Genomic DNA, 16,831 nt, shown 5'->3' on the forward strand with positions numbered 1-16,831 from the left:
AGGCTGCAATGGAACTAGTAATAGGTTTATTCCATGCTGAAAAGAGAAGAAAGAAAACAACGTTTCGGCGGAACATTGTGTTTTCTTTCTTCTCTTTCCAGCATGGAATAAACCTATTACTTGTTCCTTAATATTTTATAGTGCCATGTTTTGCTTGAAAGCTTACTTTGAGGATGAATGCTGTACTGTACTGTAGCTCAGCCCTGTAGGAATGTAGCCTATTCCTGGTGCAGAATCAGTGTCACAGAGCCCCTGGAAGAGGGGGTTACTGCAGCAGCTTTGTCGGCACAGATGTCCAAGAAGTCCTCACTGGGTCGCATCTCTTGTGATTGGCCTGGCTGTGGTAGCATTGGGTTGCTTTGATTATCTCTATCCTTGTGTTCTAGTCTCTTCTCGGTGAAGTTATTACATATTCTCCCTCCTGAGTGGGCTTTGTGCAGTTTGTGCCTCTTTAACCTTGTAGATGCTTAGAAGTATTTGCTCATTTGTCTTTGTATGTTTCCTCACCTCAGAAATGGCTTGCAACCAGTTACTATATGGCAGTTGGGAGCATTTTGTGCTACTCTGCATTTTACAGTTCCCGGAGAGACATTAACACCTGAACTTGAAGCAAGGTCATTCTCAAGATCTCTACAGGATTCACATCTGTCAAGGAGGGAATTTATTCTGAGGAGATTAACATCACTTCCGGATAGATTTTGTTTTCCTGTTGTCAACAGTACCAGATTCTTTAATCTCTCTCAGAATATAAATACAATTAGGTATCAATCGGTCAGTAGGAGTAACAATCCTTAACCATAACTTGCTTTTCTATGCTCATATCATGAGAAGTGTGTTTCAAAAAGCCATAATGTTCACTAAATATTGAAAACTCTTCACTGCTATCACTGTCCATATTCTTTCAGAGGCCTTGAAATGGTGTGGCACTTCTTCATGGGATGCCTAACAACCATGACATTTTAGCAAGTCATTATAATACTGTTTTGGATATCATTTCATTTTTACAGAAAATATATTAATTTATATTGTGCAATGGGCATCATATACACATGTATCCTTTTGTATTCAAAATTGTTTACAATACTGCACGCACTGTGTCCACCACTCTAACAGCGGAGCAGTAAAGAGGTCCTCCTTGTCTGTGCCACAACACCAAGCACAAAACAGAGTACAAACACATCATGCTGCCTTCTCCTTCTGTATCTTGCAAGGTCAGAAATGGATGTTTATATTGAAGCTTGATGTTTATATAATGGATACAGAAGTGCAAAGGAAACGTACTGTAACTAATTCCACTGTAAAATGGGGGCACTGATTTTGGTGTGGGAGGTACATTTAAAATAAAAAGCACAAAAGATGCAATGTGTCTGTCCCTGGTGTGGAACTTTCTTAGTCTCCTAGCAACAACAACATGGTCAAGCTGCACTTGAAACAGTTCAATCGGTTTGAAAAATACTGTCTTTAACTCATAACACACTCAGTTACACATATTATCAAAAGTGAGTTTGAAACTTAATATTATATATTTTATACTTCAGTGAAATGTAATTTTTAAGCAGCCTTTAGTCTAAATGCAAGAACATATAAATTATGTATTTGTTTACTGAAGAAGGATGTCTTCTTATACCTTATATTTACCCCACACTGGCATTAAAACAAGAAAAATAACACCCAGGCTTAGTGTCTTTTTTTAAAACATTTATTGAGACCATCTCTAAATTAATTTAAATTTGAAAGCTAAAGAAAACATAAAATTCACCAATATTTCTGGGTGTCTCAGAATTCACAGTACAGAAAACAGAAAACAAAATCCAATTACTCCCTCCCCCAACAAAACCCATGTAGTTTTTAAACCCCATAATAAATAATAACACAAATGGTCCAGTTCAAGTATTTCACCAGTAATAGCATTGCTTCATTTTTTTCTCTTTAATTATTCCCTGAATGTCTCACTTTGTATTTGTCAGTACCTTTGTTTATAAAAAATATGCAAGCAGAAGTTAAGCCACATACTGTACGTGCCTCTATTGAGTTCGAAATTTACAATAATGGTTGCAAAAAACAACTACATGTCTAAAACCCCATTGTAGTGTTTGAAATGGGTATTTACAACCTTAGGAATTCTGAGCTAGACATTAAAGAAAAAGATTGGAAACAAGGTGTTAATTATTTCCAAACTTACCTTTTTAAAATGAATTACTGGTTCAAAGTAGCAAATTTAAAATTGCAAATGCTTGACCAATTTTAAAACAATTTGCAGTTTTACCTGAAATCCTGAGCAATCTAATGGACTGGCCTAATGTGTTTGCCATTGCTTGTAAGTTTTCAAATCACTTTATCAAAACTTTTAAGAGTAAATTAAAGTTCATGCAAAGGCAAATTTATACCCGTTTTCAATTAAATACGTATCGCAGTTATATAAGTGTTTCTAGAAAAAAATCTTTGATAGGCAGTCTTAGTAGTTCTATACTGCCAAGATATAGAAACTGCATAACATTTTTTAGGCAAATTTATCGTTAGTTTTTGGTTTGCACACAAAACATCTTGCACATAAATAACTAGTAAAAAGGGACAGCATATTGACATATCACAAAATCCTTGAAGTGTAGAATAATTTCATGTACATATTTCCTTTGTGGAAATGTGCAGTAACTGCAGTATTTAAAAAGGCACATCAGGCAAGTTCACTTTAATAAAAAGAAAGAGTCCATCTCATACACAGTGATACCATGATAATCCAATGATGAATGAAATGACTCGTGACAAACTCCTTCAGAAACAATATGAGTGCACTTCTCAGATGGTACATGAAAATCGTGATATCAATGGTAGGGAAGGCTATAGAGGGGGAACATGGCAGCACAGTGGTAGCACAGTGGTTAGCCTAGCTGCGAGCACTGGGGCCCTGGTTTCAGTTCCACACCTGGGGTGCTATCTGTGTGGAGTTTATACGTTCTTCCAGTGTTCGTGTTGGTTTCCTCCAGGTGCTCCGGTTTCCTCCCAGTTTGCAGACATACTGGTAGGTTAATTGGCTTCTAGAAAAATTGTCCCTGGCGTGAGTGTGTGCAAGTGTGCAAGACAAGAACAGGCTCATGCTTCTCCTTAATCACCTTCAGACAGCAGCTGCAATGGCCAGAACACTGCACAGCAACTTAGGAATCTATCTACACAGCAAGTTACTGTTCAGGAATACACTGACAGGTTACATGAACATGGCATTCATGTCGGACTGACTTTTGTGACTTATGTTCATGCCAGCTGTGAGATTTCTTAGAAGCCAATTTGTCGTATGTGGATGCTTATAGTGTCTACCCTGCTCAAGGAATATTTCCCCCACGGCAGACCATTTGGTAATTTTGTTGTACATCTTCCTCCTCAACAATATTCCATTCTGTCAGTTTGTTTTTTGGTGCAGCAGTCTTGATTTTTCAACACTAAGAGACAGCCTTCCTTTCTGAAAAAAGCATGTTTAAATTAGCAGTGGCAAATACTATTAGAAATGTGCCCTTACTACTTGTGGGACAAACTGTCCTGCACGGGAAGGAGTTAAATCAGGTATAATCAATGGCAAACTGAGCTCTTAGCTTAGTCTTTTGACAGTTGTCTTTTTTTTTAATGCATTCATAAGGTAATGGTTGAAAGCCCAGGCGTCAATTATAAAAGGGTGCCTGAATTAACAGCTACAAGAAAAACTTTGTGATGAGCATATTTTAAACCTATTGTCTCAGATGCCAAGGACAATTAAGTAAATAAAGTGCTCATTATCTTAAATGATCATAAATCATAAGTTTGTCCTTTGGGACAAAAGTGTTTCTTGGGATTCATCTAGGTTACTTGTATCTAGCTATCAAATAAGACTTTGTTCCTGTCGTACTGAATGTATCACATTTGATTTAACATCTCATGACTCTTTCTTTCGATTCACTTCACTATTCCCTTCCTTATTTTCTAATTCACAAGTTCTCAATTTTCTTATTAATATCAGAGGGTCTGCGTGGCTGAGAATTTTAATTTTGCCACTGAATATAGTACAATAGTCAGTTATTACTGTGATGAACCTGAGATATCCAACCATTCCGAAAACACTTCAGAAATGAAGAGTTAAACTGTATTTGATGACCTTCAATCAATTCCTAAGGGACAATAGGTTAGTTTGGCAGAGTGATTTTGTGGAAATTGACATTGTCTATAATCATATAATTATTCCTGTTCTGACATTCATCTTTGTCATTTTAAACTTTTGCAGCAAATGCCAGGGTGAAAAGTAGAAGAGAACAACACTAAAAATCAAAGAAAAACAATCAAAGTTAAGTTAATTATGAAAATCTATTTTTTAAAGTCTATATTATTTACATATTTAATATCTAATTGTATGTATTGTGCTGTAGGCAATAAGAGTAAATTTCTTTTACTTTAACTTCTTTAATAGAATCAAATGTTTTAAAATAATTGAGGATGACTGTTAAAAAATAAAAAATGACACAATCAATTTGCCAGATTAAACGGAAACTGCAGAACAAAGACTAAAGAGGTTCCTAAAAATGAGGATAAGCAACATATGAATAGCAAATGACTTGGACTATGACTATACCAATGTGACATAAAGTGCATTTTGTGTTAACTCCACAGGACATTGCTTTTTACTTCACACATAAAGTACAGATACAAGCCCTTACTGTAAAAAACTGTAAAAACAAGTAGAATGTGGTTTGTATGATAATATAAGATCCTGAAAATGAATAATAAAAATGGAATTATTTGTGGTCTTAGTTCTGCAGCTTCGTACATAGCATCTTGAGCGTCACAGCATGTACAAAAGAACACTCTGGCGTAGGACTGACCACATCGCAATACCTTCTATAAAATCTACAGTGTTACTAAAACCCTGAGTTGATGTGGATGTTGATGAGATGTGTTCCTGCATTCTTTAGTTTGTCAGACCACTTCCCAGTGCCATAAACGACTACATTTCAATAAAGTCAGCACTCAGATAAAGAATCAGTTCAGTCTTCCCACAGGCATTTATAGTACTTTTGCATGGGATGTTTGCTGTTTTTTAGAGTCCATAATATACTACTTCACATTAATGAGGATACACTGTCCGTTATCCCGACTCTTTACAAGATTTCCACTGCCTGTCTAATTCCGGAAGGTCGGATCAGCTCTTCATTTTTTGAAGGATTACATCCATCTGCTTTTAAGCCTTCCAGTAATCAATTCACAGCTCAACCTATCATCAACAGGGTTTATTCAGCTCCTTGCACTGCGGGACAATCCCAGCCTCCTCCGTGCTGGCTGTGTTCTTCTGGGAGCTTCTTAAGCTGTCTTCCGCCAACTGTGACAGATACTTCTGCAAGGAAAGCAAGAGGAACGTGAGACCTTTTCAAATCTGGAGGAAAGACCCTTTCTGAATCTGAGTTAAGGTACAGTCCTGACTAGTGAGAGTTGCACGGGGATGCAATGTGATTGGTTCGGACTCACTGGGGTGGACTGTAGCGTGGAGTTTGCATGTGCTAACATGTTTTTCTCTGATTTCCTTCTGACTCCCCAAAACATGCAGGGAAGGATGGCTTCTTGGCTTCTTTATATTATCCACACCAAAGTGTGATAGCTGTTTGGTCCCCAAGATAAAGGGTACTGGATACAACATGTTTTTCCTCACATTTGTCCAGAGTTTGTTCTAGTGCTTCTCTGTTCACTGCCCAAAATTAGGTACTGTACAAGCCTAATAGACTGAAATGTAATAACAAAAGAGCCGTAATGAATTTAAATTTATTAATATAATAGTGAGATAGTGGGAGATCATTCTAGTTATCACAACCCAAAACCCTTCAGGATTTTACAGTACAACCTACCAACTATTAATATAATGTTGGTACTCATTAGTCATAGTTATGTTATTTTTTCCCAGTATTAAAATATATTTTATCCACAGCATATGGCTGGGAATAAACATTTATTGGGAGTGGCTTGCTGGGATAGGCTCCAGCTCCCCGGCGACCCTGTATCGGTCAAAGCAGATAGTAAATGGATGGATATTGGGATTTAAGACTGGAATTTCGTATCACTGGTGAGGTAACCCAAACTAAATAAACTTAATTAATTGATGTTTACAGCAATATCATCAAAATCTCTTTCTAAAGTGCTAAAACTATCTTCATTTCAATGTGTCAAATCGTCCTTTCAAAATTATGTTAGGATGTGATTTTGAATATTTTATGTTTTCTAAAACAATTTCTCTAAATATTTACCCTGAAAAGGCTGCTTTGGTTCTAAAATTACATTCATGCAGCAACAATAAAAAATCTCTTTTAATCACAAAAGTGTCTGTATTAATTAAGATCACACATCACACTGTGATGCAACAGGATGGCATAACTGTTAGCACTACCTCACGGCTCTTGAGTCTTTTTCCAGGTGTTCAATGCCTTTTCTGACCATAACTAAAGAAAGGGACTTAGTCTCTCAAACACTATCTTGAATGTCTGTTTTGTTATAGACAGAACCAGCAAAAATGCAGGCAAACAACTTTTACACTTTTAACTTTTATGTCAAACGTGTTTGAAGAAGCAGGCGTTTCCCTTGTGTCATTAACATGTACACTCCATATAAACAGAACTTTTTTCTCCAGTGGCCTCAATTAAAGCCAACATCTTTCACCGGGACTAGCATTTTCCTCACACAGTACAAAGTATTTGTCCCTTGGTGAGGCTGTAACATGGAACATGTTGTTTGGATAAGAGGTTTGCCTTATTTTGATGGACAGCACAACTGCTTTTCAGCTTTTCACTCTGGAATTCAACCAAACAAATGTCAGGGAGTCTTTCCTTCCGAGGTTTTCAGCTGTGTCGGGACTTTAACTGGGGAAGTAATGCAGCCTGCGCACTAATGAGCAACTTAATACAGGCCAGAATCTGCAAGGCCCTGTTGCTCCTGGCCTGTAAGGAAGTTGTGCCTTGGGAAGCTGCACCCCATTGAGGATCTGCAAAGCCAGCTGAATGTGTTCTGTGACACCAGTTCAGTCCTGCGGTGTGGTGGTGGGGGGGTTGGGCAGAGGGTTCGTGACTCCATGTGCATTCTTCAAGTGCAAGAGATCACACTGCGGCACCCGGCGAGCCTCTCACCCACTGACTATCCAAGTCACACATGGGTCACGCCACATCTCTCCTTCCTTAACTATTTTCCACTTATTATGGACACATTTCTTGCAGCCCTGAGGTAAATTAAGATGTATAATACAGCTAGAACTTCTTCACATCACAGATATGTCAACAGTTATTCTGAGTGTTTAGTGGTTAATGAGTGGAAGCCAAGAGCTGTTATTTCATCTCCTCAACTCAGCTAATTGGTCACTGAGTGACCTCTGTTCCCGTGCTTTGTTTCGGGATTGGTTAACCAGCAGTAGATTTTGGGATTTTGTCCCTGCTAACATAATATTTATGATAAACTGCCTTGTCTTAGCTAATAAATGTTATTTCAAGAGGTAAATATTTTGTAATTGAAACCTTTGATATGTGTAAACACATACAGTAAATTCGAAATGGTTGTTTCTCTTGTCCATGTTCAAACATCTTGACAGAATATCATTGTGGTGGTGAAGGACTTTTGCATATGCATACAGTATATATTCTCAATATGGCTAATGAGTTAGTGCACCTGATTTCACTCCCCACATGTTACAGTAGTTTATCAATCCATCAAACTTCACATTTATGGTGCATTTATTTGTACTTTTGTAGCATACATTTCATTTATATTTTACTGTTTTAAAACTTTTTGACTTGTTCAGCGTGTTCTCACCTGGAGGTTCCTGTAGTGCACTGTGCTCCTGCAATGGGTGATCTTCGCCGTCTCCTCACTGGTGTAGAAGAGGCCACACAGCTTGCAATAAAACCCACTCCGTGGCACGACAAACTCTACCCCTGTACATGTTGACAGACAAGTTAAAAGAAATAAATAATGTTTTCTGTGCAACCCTAAGTCATAATTTAGTTAAACATCCCAATCAAACCAAATTACAACCCATTTCTTGGTATCAGCTTTTCCTTAACTAAATGACAGAGGCCTTGGGAAAGCAGAAATCCGCACTTATTACAAACATTTGGAACCTGCAATTGGTGGCTGGGTGGAGGTTTGACTTTGACTTTGATTTGAAATTTATAACAAAAGAGAACGTGAGGCTTCTGTATTTTGTGAGCTGGCTGCAGTACTACAAGAAGATGTCAATTACAGTTTTAAGGGCTATTTTCATTACATTAAGAGTTGAAGAAGTTCATAATATTACCAGGCTTTATTTGTAAGTATAAATTATTCACAGACAAAAAAGGGATTAAACAGTTGGGTCTGAGGCATAGAGATCACTCAATGGCATAACTGACTGCAAACATCTACCCTAATAGAATCAACTACACACAACACCAAACAAATCCCTAAAATAGTCAAGCTATCCCCAGTGCAGAGACTATCATGTCTGTATACAGATATTAGCAGGATTAAATCACCGGTAATTTAACAGACAGCCTGTCAGTCTGCTACATGATGCTAAGCATCTTAAAATAGGTTCCTTTCACACCTAGTTCGTTTGGTGAGGACTATTTGCACTACAGCTCAGTTAAAACACGAGCTCGGCTCATTTCTGGCAGCTGGGAAAAAATCCCAGCACAGCTAGGTGTTGGAGTGTGCACAAAAAGAAAGGACTCACCTAAAGGGATGCTGTGTTCACCAAAAATGTTCTCTTGATCCCATTGTGGTGGTGATGGAACATTTTTAGGTTCTACCTCTGGGTGTCTGGGAGACTGGCTCTGAGTCTTAATAGCAACATCTACAGTAGTCAAGAAACCAAACACTTACTTCAATAAACTTTCCAAGGTAGTGTGGTAGAATTATTGAGTCAGATTTGTTTTGGAAAAATTTTAAACTATCACAATGAGTGTATGGGACTTGGACACTATTTCATCTGGCCTGTGAATTAAGGCTGCTCCAGGCTGCTTCAAATAGCAACCTTTCTACAAACTACTTTTAAATAAATCAGTATCAGTATAAATTTTTTATCTCAACATTCTTCTCTATAATTAATATTTTGTTAATCTGATAAACTTTAATATACTTCATGTCTTTTTATTTTGGCTTCATTTATTTCCTTATATCAAATATGGTTTTAAAGGAAAACCTAATAGCAGATATTTGAACTTTTTGGTGGGGAACTTACACTTCTGTGGAACTGGTTAAATGAATTAACAGTGAAAAAGGTTCAAGAGTAAACCAGAGAAACTGTAAAACTGTGAAAATCAAGTAAGTTGCTGCGTTAGCATGTGTAGGCTGCAAAGGAACAGCTAAAGGTTTCTTCCATGCTGAAAAGAAAAGAGACACAACATTTCAGCTGTGGAGCCTTTTACAGGTGTGTTCAGGTGTGTCTTCAGGTGTGAAGCCTTTTTCCACACCTGAAGAAGGCTCCACAGCCAAAGTGTGGTGTCTCTTTTCAGCATGGAAAGATACCAGCATTGAGAAATTACAAACCCAAACTGTACGTGCCACAACATAATAAGAGCAAGACATTGTTAATATGTTCTACAAGTGCTTGAGACTGAAGTGCCACGAGCTGAAAAATATTCAAATACCTTTTTTTTGTGCTTCCACATACTGTTCATCCTCACTTCCAGTCTCTTCAGTGGCAGCTTTTGCAATCGGCGTCACCCTTTCCCCCTTTTTACAGCTACTAAGAACATCTAAAGGGTTGTTGCCTTCATCGAGATCCTCAGGACTGAGAGACCTCTCCTCTGCTGCTGGCAGATCAGCCTCCCTTCTTTCCGAGTCTGTGCAGGAACACGCCTCCTTGAAAGCCGCCTGGAATTCCCTGCTCGGAAAATCCCCGAGTTCGGAGTGAAGCTCCATCGATATCTGACATTCAGGGTCAGAGGTAAGGGTGGGATCTTGAGGGCTTGTGTTGGAGATCTCCCTACAGGGAGATCTGTGCTCAGTGTGTTCCTCTGGTCTGACCTCTACCCTGCTGTCCTGTGCTGTGTGGCCTGTGTCACTGCCACTTTGGCCACCCTCCTCTGCTGGCTCTCCAGTGTCTCTAGTGTCTATGGTTGTGGAGACCTTCTCTGCCTTCTCTTCAGCCTGTGCCTCTTCAGCCTCCTGCAGCTCTAGGAGGTCAGGTTCAATGATGCAGTCCTCTGCTTCCCCCACCTCATCCACTGTGACCAGCTCTTCCATAGCCTGTGGGTACCAAGACTCTCCCTCTGTCTCATTCCCGCTCTCAGACTCCTCTGGCTGTTGTGAAAGAAGCACGCTGGTTAGTCACTGTCACTAGAAAAGTGAGAGGTATTATCACTGTCGAAAGTTTCAGTGAATTCCACAACGATACAATTCTCTCTTATCATAAGATCTTATAAACATAATAATACCGTTTAGAAATAAAAACCTTCAGCTCATTATTATGAAGGTAAGTCTTGCAATGAAGAGAATACCTGTAATGGCATTAGTTTTTCAGAAGGACTATGGGAAACTTTTTTTTTAAAAAAGGGGGTTGTGTACCTGAGTTTCTTTGCTTCTTTCATGATCAGATCCCTTCATTTCCTCACTTTTTGGGTTAGGAGATACTGACTGATCCTTGTACTTCTGCTGTCCCTGGAATGAAGAAGTACATTTTACAGAAGACAGAAATTATATCTAACACAATTTCTGTGTGCTGGTGCGGATGCTTCTGTGTTATCAAGTCCCTGAATGTGCCCACTGTTCCACACCATGTCAATTCAACTCTCACTTTCATCAGACATCCCCCAATCTCAATACAGAATGGTACAGCTTCGCTACTGCTAAACCTACCAGAAATTGCATTTTTCATGTGACTTATGGGACAGAGTGGTGCCACTGTGGCTAAGGAATCCTACTCCGTTGGACCCCTGAGCAAGGCCCTTAACCCCAACTGCTCCAGGGGTGCCATATAAATGGCTGACCCTGCACTCTGACCCTAAGCTTCTCTCTCCCCATCTGTGTGCCTGTGTGTCTCATGGAGAGCAAGCTGGGGTATGCGAAAAGACAAATTCCTAATGCAAGAAATTGTATATGGCTAATAAAGTGATCTTATCTCTTATCTTATGAGTGGCCCAAAATGTATGAAGCAGGATAAAGTGTAGGGGAGCCAAACTCAAGGGTTTTCAGGTGTTTGTTCCAGCATTACATACTCGGCTGCCCTTTTGCCCTGAGCAGGACATAAACGTTTTTTTTTTTCACTATGCTTCTTCCCTTGAAAACATTTAATGTTATTAGATTTTAAGAATTGAATGTCAACATTTTAGCCAATATTAAGAACTTTCATGATTTCAGACTAGGAATAACAAAGTTTTTTCTTTACCTGGGTATCTGATACTTGTTCTTCCTTCTCTGTTGCCATCTTCTTGTGCAGCCTTTTACTCTGCCCCTTATCCGTGCTTGTCTGTCTCCTGTCCTCCGTTGACTTGGCGGCTATAGCATCCTCAGTTGCTTCGCTGTGCGAGTATTTCGGCCTGTAGCCCTCTTCGGGATCCCTCTTCTTCAACTTTGCTTCGTGGCGCTGGTGTGGGGGTCTGGGAGGCCTGTCAGATTTATGCCTGGGCTCTCTCTTGTAGAAGTCATCCTCTTTGCATCGGTACGAGGAGTAGGATGTGTTTTGTGGGCTGCTTCTTGGATACCTCTCCCTGGTGGTCCTGGTGGGCTCTCCCCTCTCCTCAAGAGACCTGGGGCTCGCCCTGTCTGTCAGCTTCAGGTAGGGCTTCCTCCTCTCCTGCAGCCAGCTGTCTGACCTGTCCTCATCCTCGTTCCGCCAGAAGCCCTCCTCCCTCTCCTCCTCCCGGCGCACATGAGGGGACCAGTCCCAGGAGGCTCTCCTTTCACTCAGGCCATTGCTCCACTCTGCTCGGCTGGTACCCAGGGGGCTGTGTGTGGAGCTACAGGAAGTGAAACTGGGACTGTGGGAGCGGGGGCTCAGGGACCGGCTGATGGGGCTGCGGGACCTTGGCCTCTCTAGGGGATAACTGAGAACCCACAAAGCTCGTTACATTGTCATCCATTACTTACATTCCAGACAATATATGCTGCACTGAACTTAGATACTAAGCAACTGAACAATGCATCTCTGTGCCAGAATATGGGGTAACGTTATAGGAGAGTATGCTATGGGTCTAGGATATGGCATAGTTTCTTCTGCCTGTAGCTTTTCACCATTTGTGGTGAAAAGAAAAAAGAAAAAAAACTTTTGTCTTGGTTCACCAAAATAATATTCTCCTCCAAAACCAAAAAACAGCTCCTTTAGTTTGTCAAAGCACCTAGTTTCCAGCACACATACAGTACCTGATCTCAATCCAGTCTACCACACCCACAATTATACTGTATATCATTAGCACAGGACTGCCATTAACAACAGCTGTGTTTAATTACCCCAGGACAACTTTAATTAATTTAGTTGTTTTTCTTTTTTGGAGAACAAAAGACAGCATTTATTTTAGTGAACCGAGACAGCAGGATATTTTTCTTTTTCCAACACAAAATGCGGAAATGCCACAGGGCATATCCTATGCCCATAGTGGACTTCCTTATAACTTTATCCCATATTCTATCACACATTATATTCACTTGAACAGTTATTTGAGCTTATTTGGAAAAGAAAAGAAATAAAGATGCACAGTATGGTGGCACAGTGGTTAGCATTGCTGCCTTGCACTGCTGGGGGGAAAATGTGCCCTAGGTGTGAGTGTGTGTTTCTGTGTCTATGTGTGTGTGTCTGTCTTGAGATGTAGTACACTCAAAATGTCAAAATGTACACTCAAGCCTTTAACTATCTAGAGACAGACTGGTATCCTGTCCAGAGTGTACCCCGCCTTGTGCCCACTTTTTGCCAGGATAGGCTCTGCCTGCTCTGCGACTCAAAGTTGTTAGAAACGGTTAGAAAACAGATGAATGAAAGACTTGAAGGCATTTGGCTCGATGCTGTACTGTTGAATATTCACTTACAAGCTTCTATTACAGACAAAAAACAGCAATTATATTGACTTTTAGCTCCTTTCAGATTGGAGCTTCAAAAACTGCATATTAAGGAAATGAGTGAACTGTGCTTTACATTTCTCAGAGGTTAGCTCTGTAGTGTAATCAATATGAACACCTAAGACTTTAACTATTCATCCATTTTCTATCTACTAACCACATCCATAATGTTAACGACTGTGCCACTGTGCCACCCCTAGTTAAAAACTAGTTTCGCAATATTAGTTAAAGTAGAGGAAACCCTTACAATTTAGTCCTTTTAGAACTTTAAGAATATTTTGATATTCATACTCTTTTTCTTCTTCTGAATATTAATGCTGAAGGATATTCTTTCACTGCCTGGCTCTGGGTAATCAATATTGGCGGATCTTTCACCTTTATCTTTAGAGTCGACATTTTAAAGAATTAAATAAATTGATTACTTACCACTCAACATCCTGCATGCCATCTCTCTCTCTTTGTGAATGAATATCCTGAATAATTGACTCTACATCCTTCCCAGGTTTCTGTTAACACACAGATTAGTACTGCATTACCTTCTGAAGGAAGCACTTTGTTAAAAAAACAGAAACCTCTGCGACGAAGTCTGGGGGTTCACCTTGAGCTGTAGCTCCTTGTAACGCTTTGACATCCTGATGAGCAGCTTTTCATCATTAATCGTGGCCGGGTTCTCTTGATAGTACTGCACCATGGCTTGGGCTGCTTCAACGTAAGCCATTTCCAAAAAGGCCTGATCAAAATAAAGAAAATCTATAAAAATGCAAAGTAAAATGGGCAATACAGCCTTTTAACAAAATGTGACAGCAGAATATTGGGTTGCATTAGTACATTGCATCTTCAATAATTAATTAGGTGCCCCTAACTAAATAAACTTGTGTAAACAACTGTACAAACCAGCTTTTGTAATTGCTAACCACCTTTTGGTTTAATCATTCTTTATGTAAAGTGATTTATTGTATTAACATCTCAAAGGGCTGATCACTAATGTGTTGTAGTGTCCAGAAAAAGAAGAGCATTTGAAATGAGAAATGAGAAGAGAAAAAAGAAAAAATTACCAGATGTAAAAAATGAAGACTGGTTATCCTTCCATAAAAGTTACATCATTTTTAGCTTTCTTGGTCATTCTAATTTTAAACACTGCACAGGCAGTTATGTGGTTCTGCCGAGCCGTGGTAATGAAAAGCTGACTGACAGCATGTGTGTCAGGCTTGGCACAATGGCCCGTACCTGGTGAGTAGACCGCATGAGAATGTAGTTGGTGACCTTCCCAAACGGAAGGCCTAGGTTGATGACATCATTTTCCGTACAGCTCCCTTCTGGTATATTACAGATATGAACGACTCGGCCAGGGCCAGACTTCCTCAGAGGGAACTAAGAGAGAAAGCACTTCTTGTTAAAGTTACGGAGCAGCATTCAGACAGTGACAAGAAAAAAAAAACAGGATTGCACCTAGACCTGTCCTTACATCAGGGCAAGTTATGCATCAAACCTTTTGATCCACTATACTGAGGTGTTTTGACAGAGCCTCTTCATTTTTTTGATTTCATTATAAGAGAATACCTCCATTTAAACTGTTTCATTTAATCCAGCAACAGACACAGTGTGATACACTCTGGATGTGATGCCAGTCCATTGAAGGCCACACACACATACGCACACCAATTTTCCCAATTAAAAAACACTCTATGCTGACAATGTAGCAATTAAAATTATAATAGATTATAATTATCTGCCTGCAAATAAGGTGGACTCAAGTAGGCTCAAATGTGAAACAGAAGGCAAGGTTTGAGATCACTTGGGCTGGCATTTACCAGTTTCTGCTAGTTGGAGGATATGATCTACTACAACACAGTGAGAAATAATTTTCAACGTCCAAATACTCTGGAAATGTCTAATATTTACAAGATGTGATAATTTCATAAATTCCTCCCCTGTTTTTGGTTGAAACTCTGATAACAAATAGAAAACTTGCAACTATAAGCTATATTATCAACAACAATTACTGCCATTACCAAAAATAAGCATTTCAAGCAATAGCTGAAACCCATACTTTAGACTAATGAGCTCACTTCAGTTCTAAAACAGCAGAAAAAGTAAGCCATGTAGTTGCTTCCAACAATTTATTACACTCTTAAATAAACATAAAATATTTTAAGTGCTTATACCTAAAATATTTAAAAGACACAGACATTATTCATTGACTCTTCTAATCCCCCAAACAGAAATCAGTCTCACAGAAAGTCACAACATGGAACAACAACATAATTTTGATATATTTAATCTAAACTTGTGGTAACTGCTGCTTAACTACAGTACAGTATGTCTAAGCATTGAGAATGAACAGTATTTGTTCTATTTTCTTTCTTCATTCTTATAAGCTAATGGAGATGATGTACAGTAAAAAACTATACCCACTGTCACCACTGGTGATGTTTCCTTGTTTGATTTCCATTGGTGTTTCATGTATACCAGGCTGGGTGCTTGCACAATTTGAAGCCAAATTTGAATGAACAGGAAAATTAACCACGTCAGTTACAAAATGCTCTGGATTTAGTTTCATAAATTACGGGGTGATGATGGTGAAACTCTTTGTGTTTTCAAATGGTAATATAGCCAGACCTCAAATCTGTCAGTTCAACAACAAAACGAGGATTATGTGGAAATTAAAAAGAATGAAAAAAAACAAAGGCGGCACATTTCTTTACAAAAATAGTTGTGTGTGTCTGAAATAAATTTTTCAGCCAAGTGTCATGTTGTGTTGGAGGAAACTATGAAACGTTAAATTCTGGAGGCATAGCAATGGTAGTGGTAGGACAAAATGTGGCAACAGCCTTGGTATTTGGGCAATGAAAGAGCAGGCAAAGAGTTCAGTTATGGCTAACCCAATTTATGCGATGGGTGTGTTGGCATTTGTGATCCAGCAGGACTCTTATTATTCTGGTAGAGTGTGCTAAGCCATAAGCCATCAACACCTTGACCCATTAAACATTGTGAAGTATTCATGGAAATGTACCAAGCAGGCACTTTATGTAGTGATGACAAGTATTTTATTGGCAGACACATCTGGCTGCAGGGTCTCTCTCTCTGACACTGTTCCCTGCCTACCTCTGTGAAGCACTCTCAGACACAACACGGCTCTGCAGGGTCTGTTAGCTCTTGTCCACCCGCATCCTGACTTACCTTGAAATTGTGGATGCATGACCAAAACACTCTAGTTTAACTTTTAGAACAGCAGCTTTGGAAAACAGACATACGATATGGCCCCCTTGACACAATAATTAGGACAACAATAATAACTGCGAGGCTTGTGATTGCTGACATGAAGCAGCTACTGTAATTTGGGAGTTCCTCATGGGTGCGGTGTTTTTTTCCTTGGGATTCCTATGAGGACTTTTCTTTTGGACCAAAACATCTTGGAAAGTGATGGTGAAACTCCCTTACAAAGACAAAGAATGAAATAAGAAAGGATGTGTTGGGGATGGGTGAAATTACATTATGTTCATCAAAGTCAACCTATACAGTAGTTTACATTTGAGCTGTTTGGAAGGAGGAATGAAATCCATGTTGCTCTTCAACTACAGGTAATCTTTTACTCATTTTTCTTGTTTATCATTATGCATGGTTGCAATAGCTGAATACCTTAAAAATGATGCATCAACTCGACTGAGACCCTCACCAGGAAATGCAGACTGAAAATTGCTGGAAAGATACCAATTTAGTAACTAAGTTATCTTCAGAGATGTATACTCAATTTCAAAACCAATCCAATATATTCCACCCTACATCCCAACACTTTCAGCAAGTTTACAGT

The 16,831-nt window shown here is 39.2% G+C and overlaps 1 protein-coding gene across 6 annotated transcripts in view; it reads right to left on the reverse strand.

Annotated features, from left to right (window-relative positions):
• Positions 1-1,685: 1,685 nt before the first annotated feature.
• rbm20 (RNA binding motif protein 20) overlaps positions 1,686-16,831 on the reverse strand; it is a 92,828-nt gene continuing 77,682 nt past the window's right edge. For all 6 annotated transcript variants that reach the window (XM_069189209.1, XM_069189210.1, XM_069189208.1 and 3 more), the window contains 9 exons: positions 14,248-14,391; positions 13,619-13,750; positions 13,447-13,526; positions 11,357-12,014; positions 10,537-10,629; positions 9,618-10,272; positions 8,702-8,821; positions 7,801-7,922; positions 1,686-5,350 (listed from right to left, as the gene is read on the reverse strand). In XM_069189209.1, the coding sequence (XP_069045310.1) occupies positions 5,237-5,350; positions 7,801-7,922; positions 8,702-8,821; positions 9,618-10,272; positions 10,537-10,629; positions 11,357-12,014; positions 13,447-13,526; positions 13,619-13,750; positions 14,248-14,391 (2,118 nt within the window). In that variant the 3' untranslated portion in view covers positions 1,686-5,236. The remainder of the gene's footprint in view (positions 5,351-7,800; positions 7,923-8,701; positions 8,822-9,617; positions 10,273-10,536; positions 10,630-11,356; positions 12,015-13,446; positions 13,527-13,618; positions 13,751-14,247; positions 14,392-16,831) is intronic.

The sequence above is a fragment of the Lepisosteus oculatus genome, chromosome 4 (assembly GCF_040954835.1).
Source record: "Lepisosteus oculatus isolate fLepOcu1 chromosome 4, fLepOcu1.hap2, whole genome shotgun sequence".
In the NCBI taxonomy this organism is placed as follows: domain Eukaryota; kingdom Metazoa; phylum Chordata; class Actinopteri; order Semionotiformes; family Lepisosteidae; genus Lepisosteus; species Lepisosteus oculatus.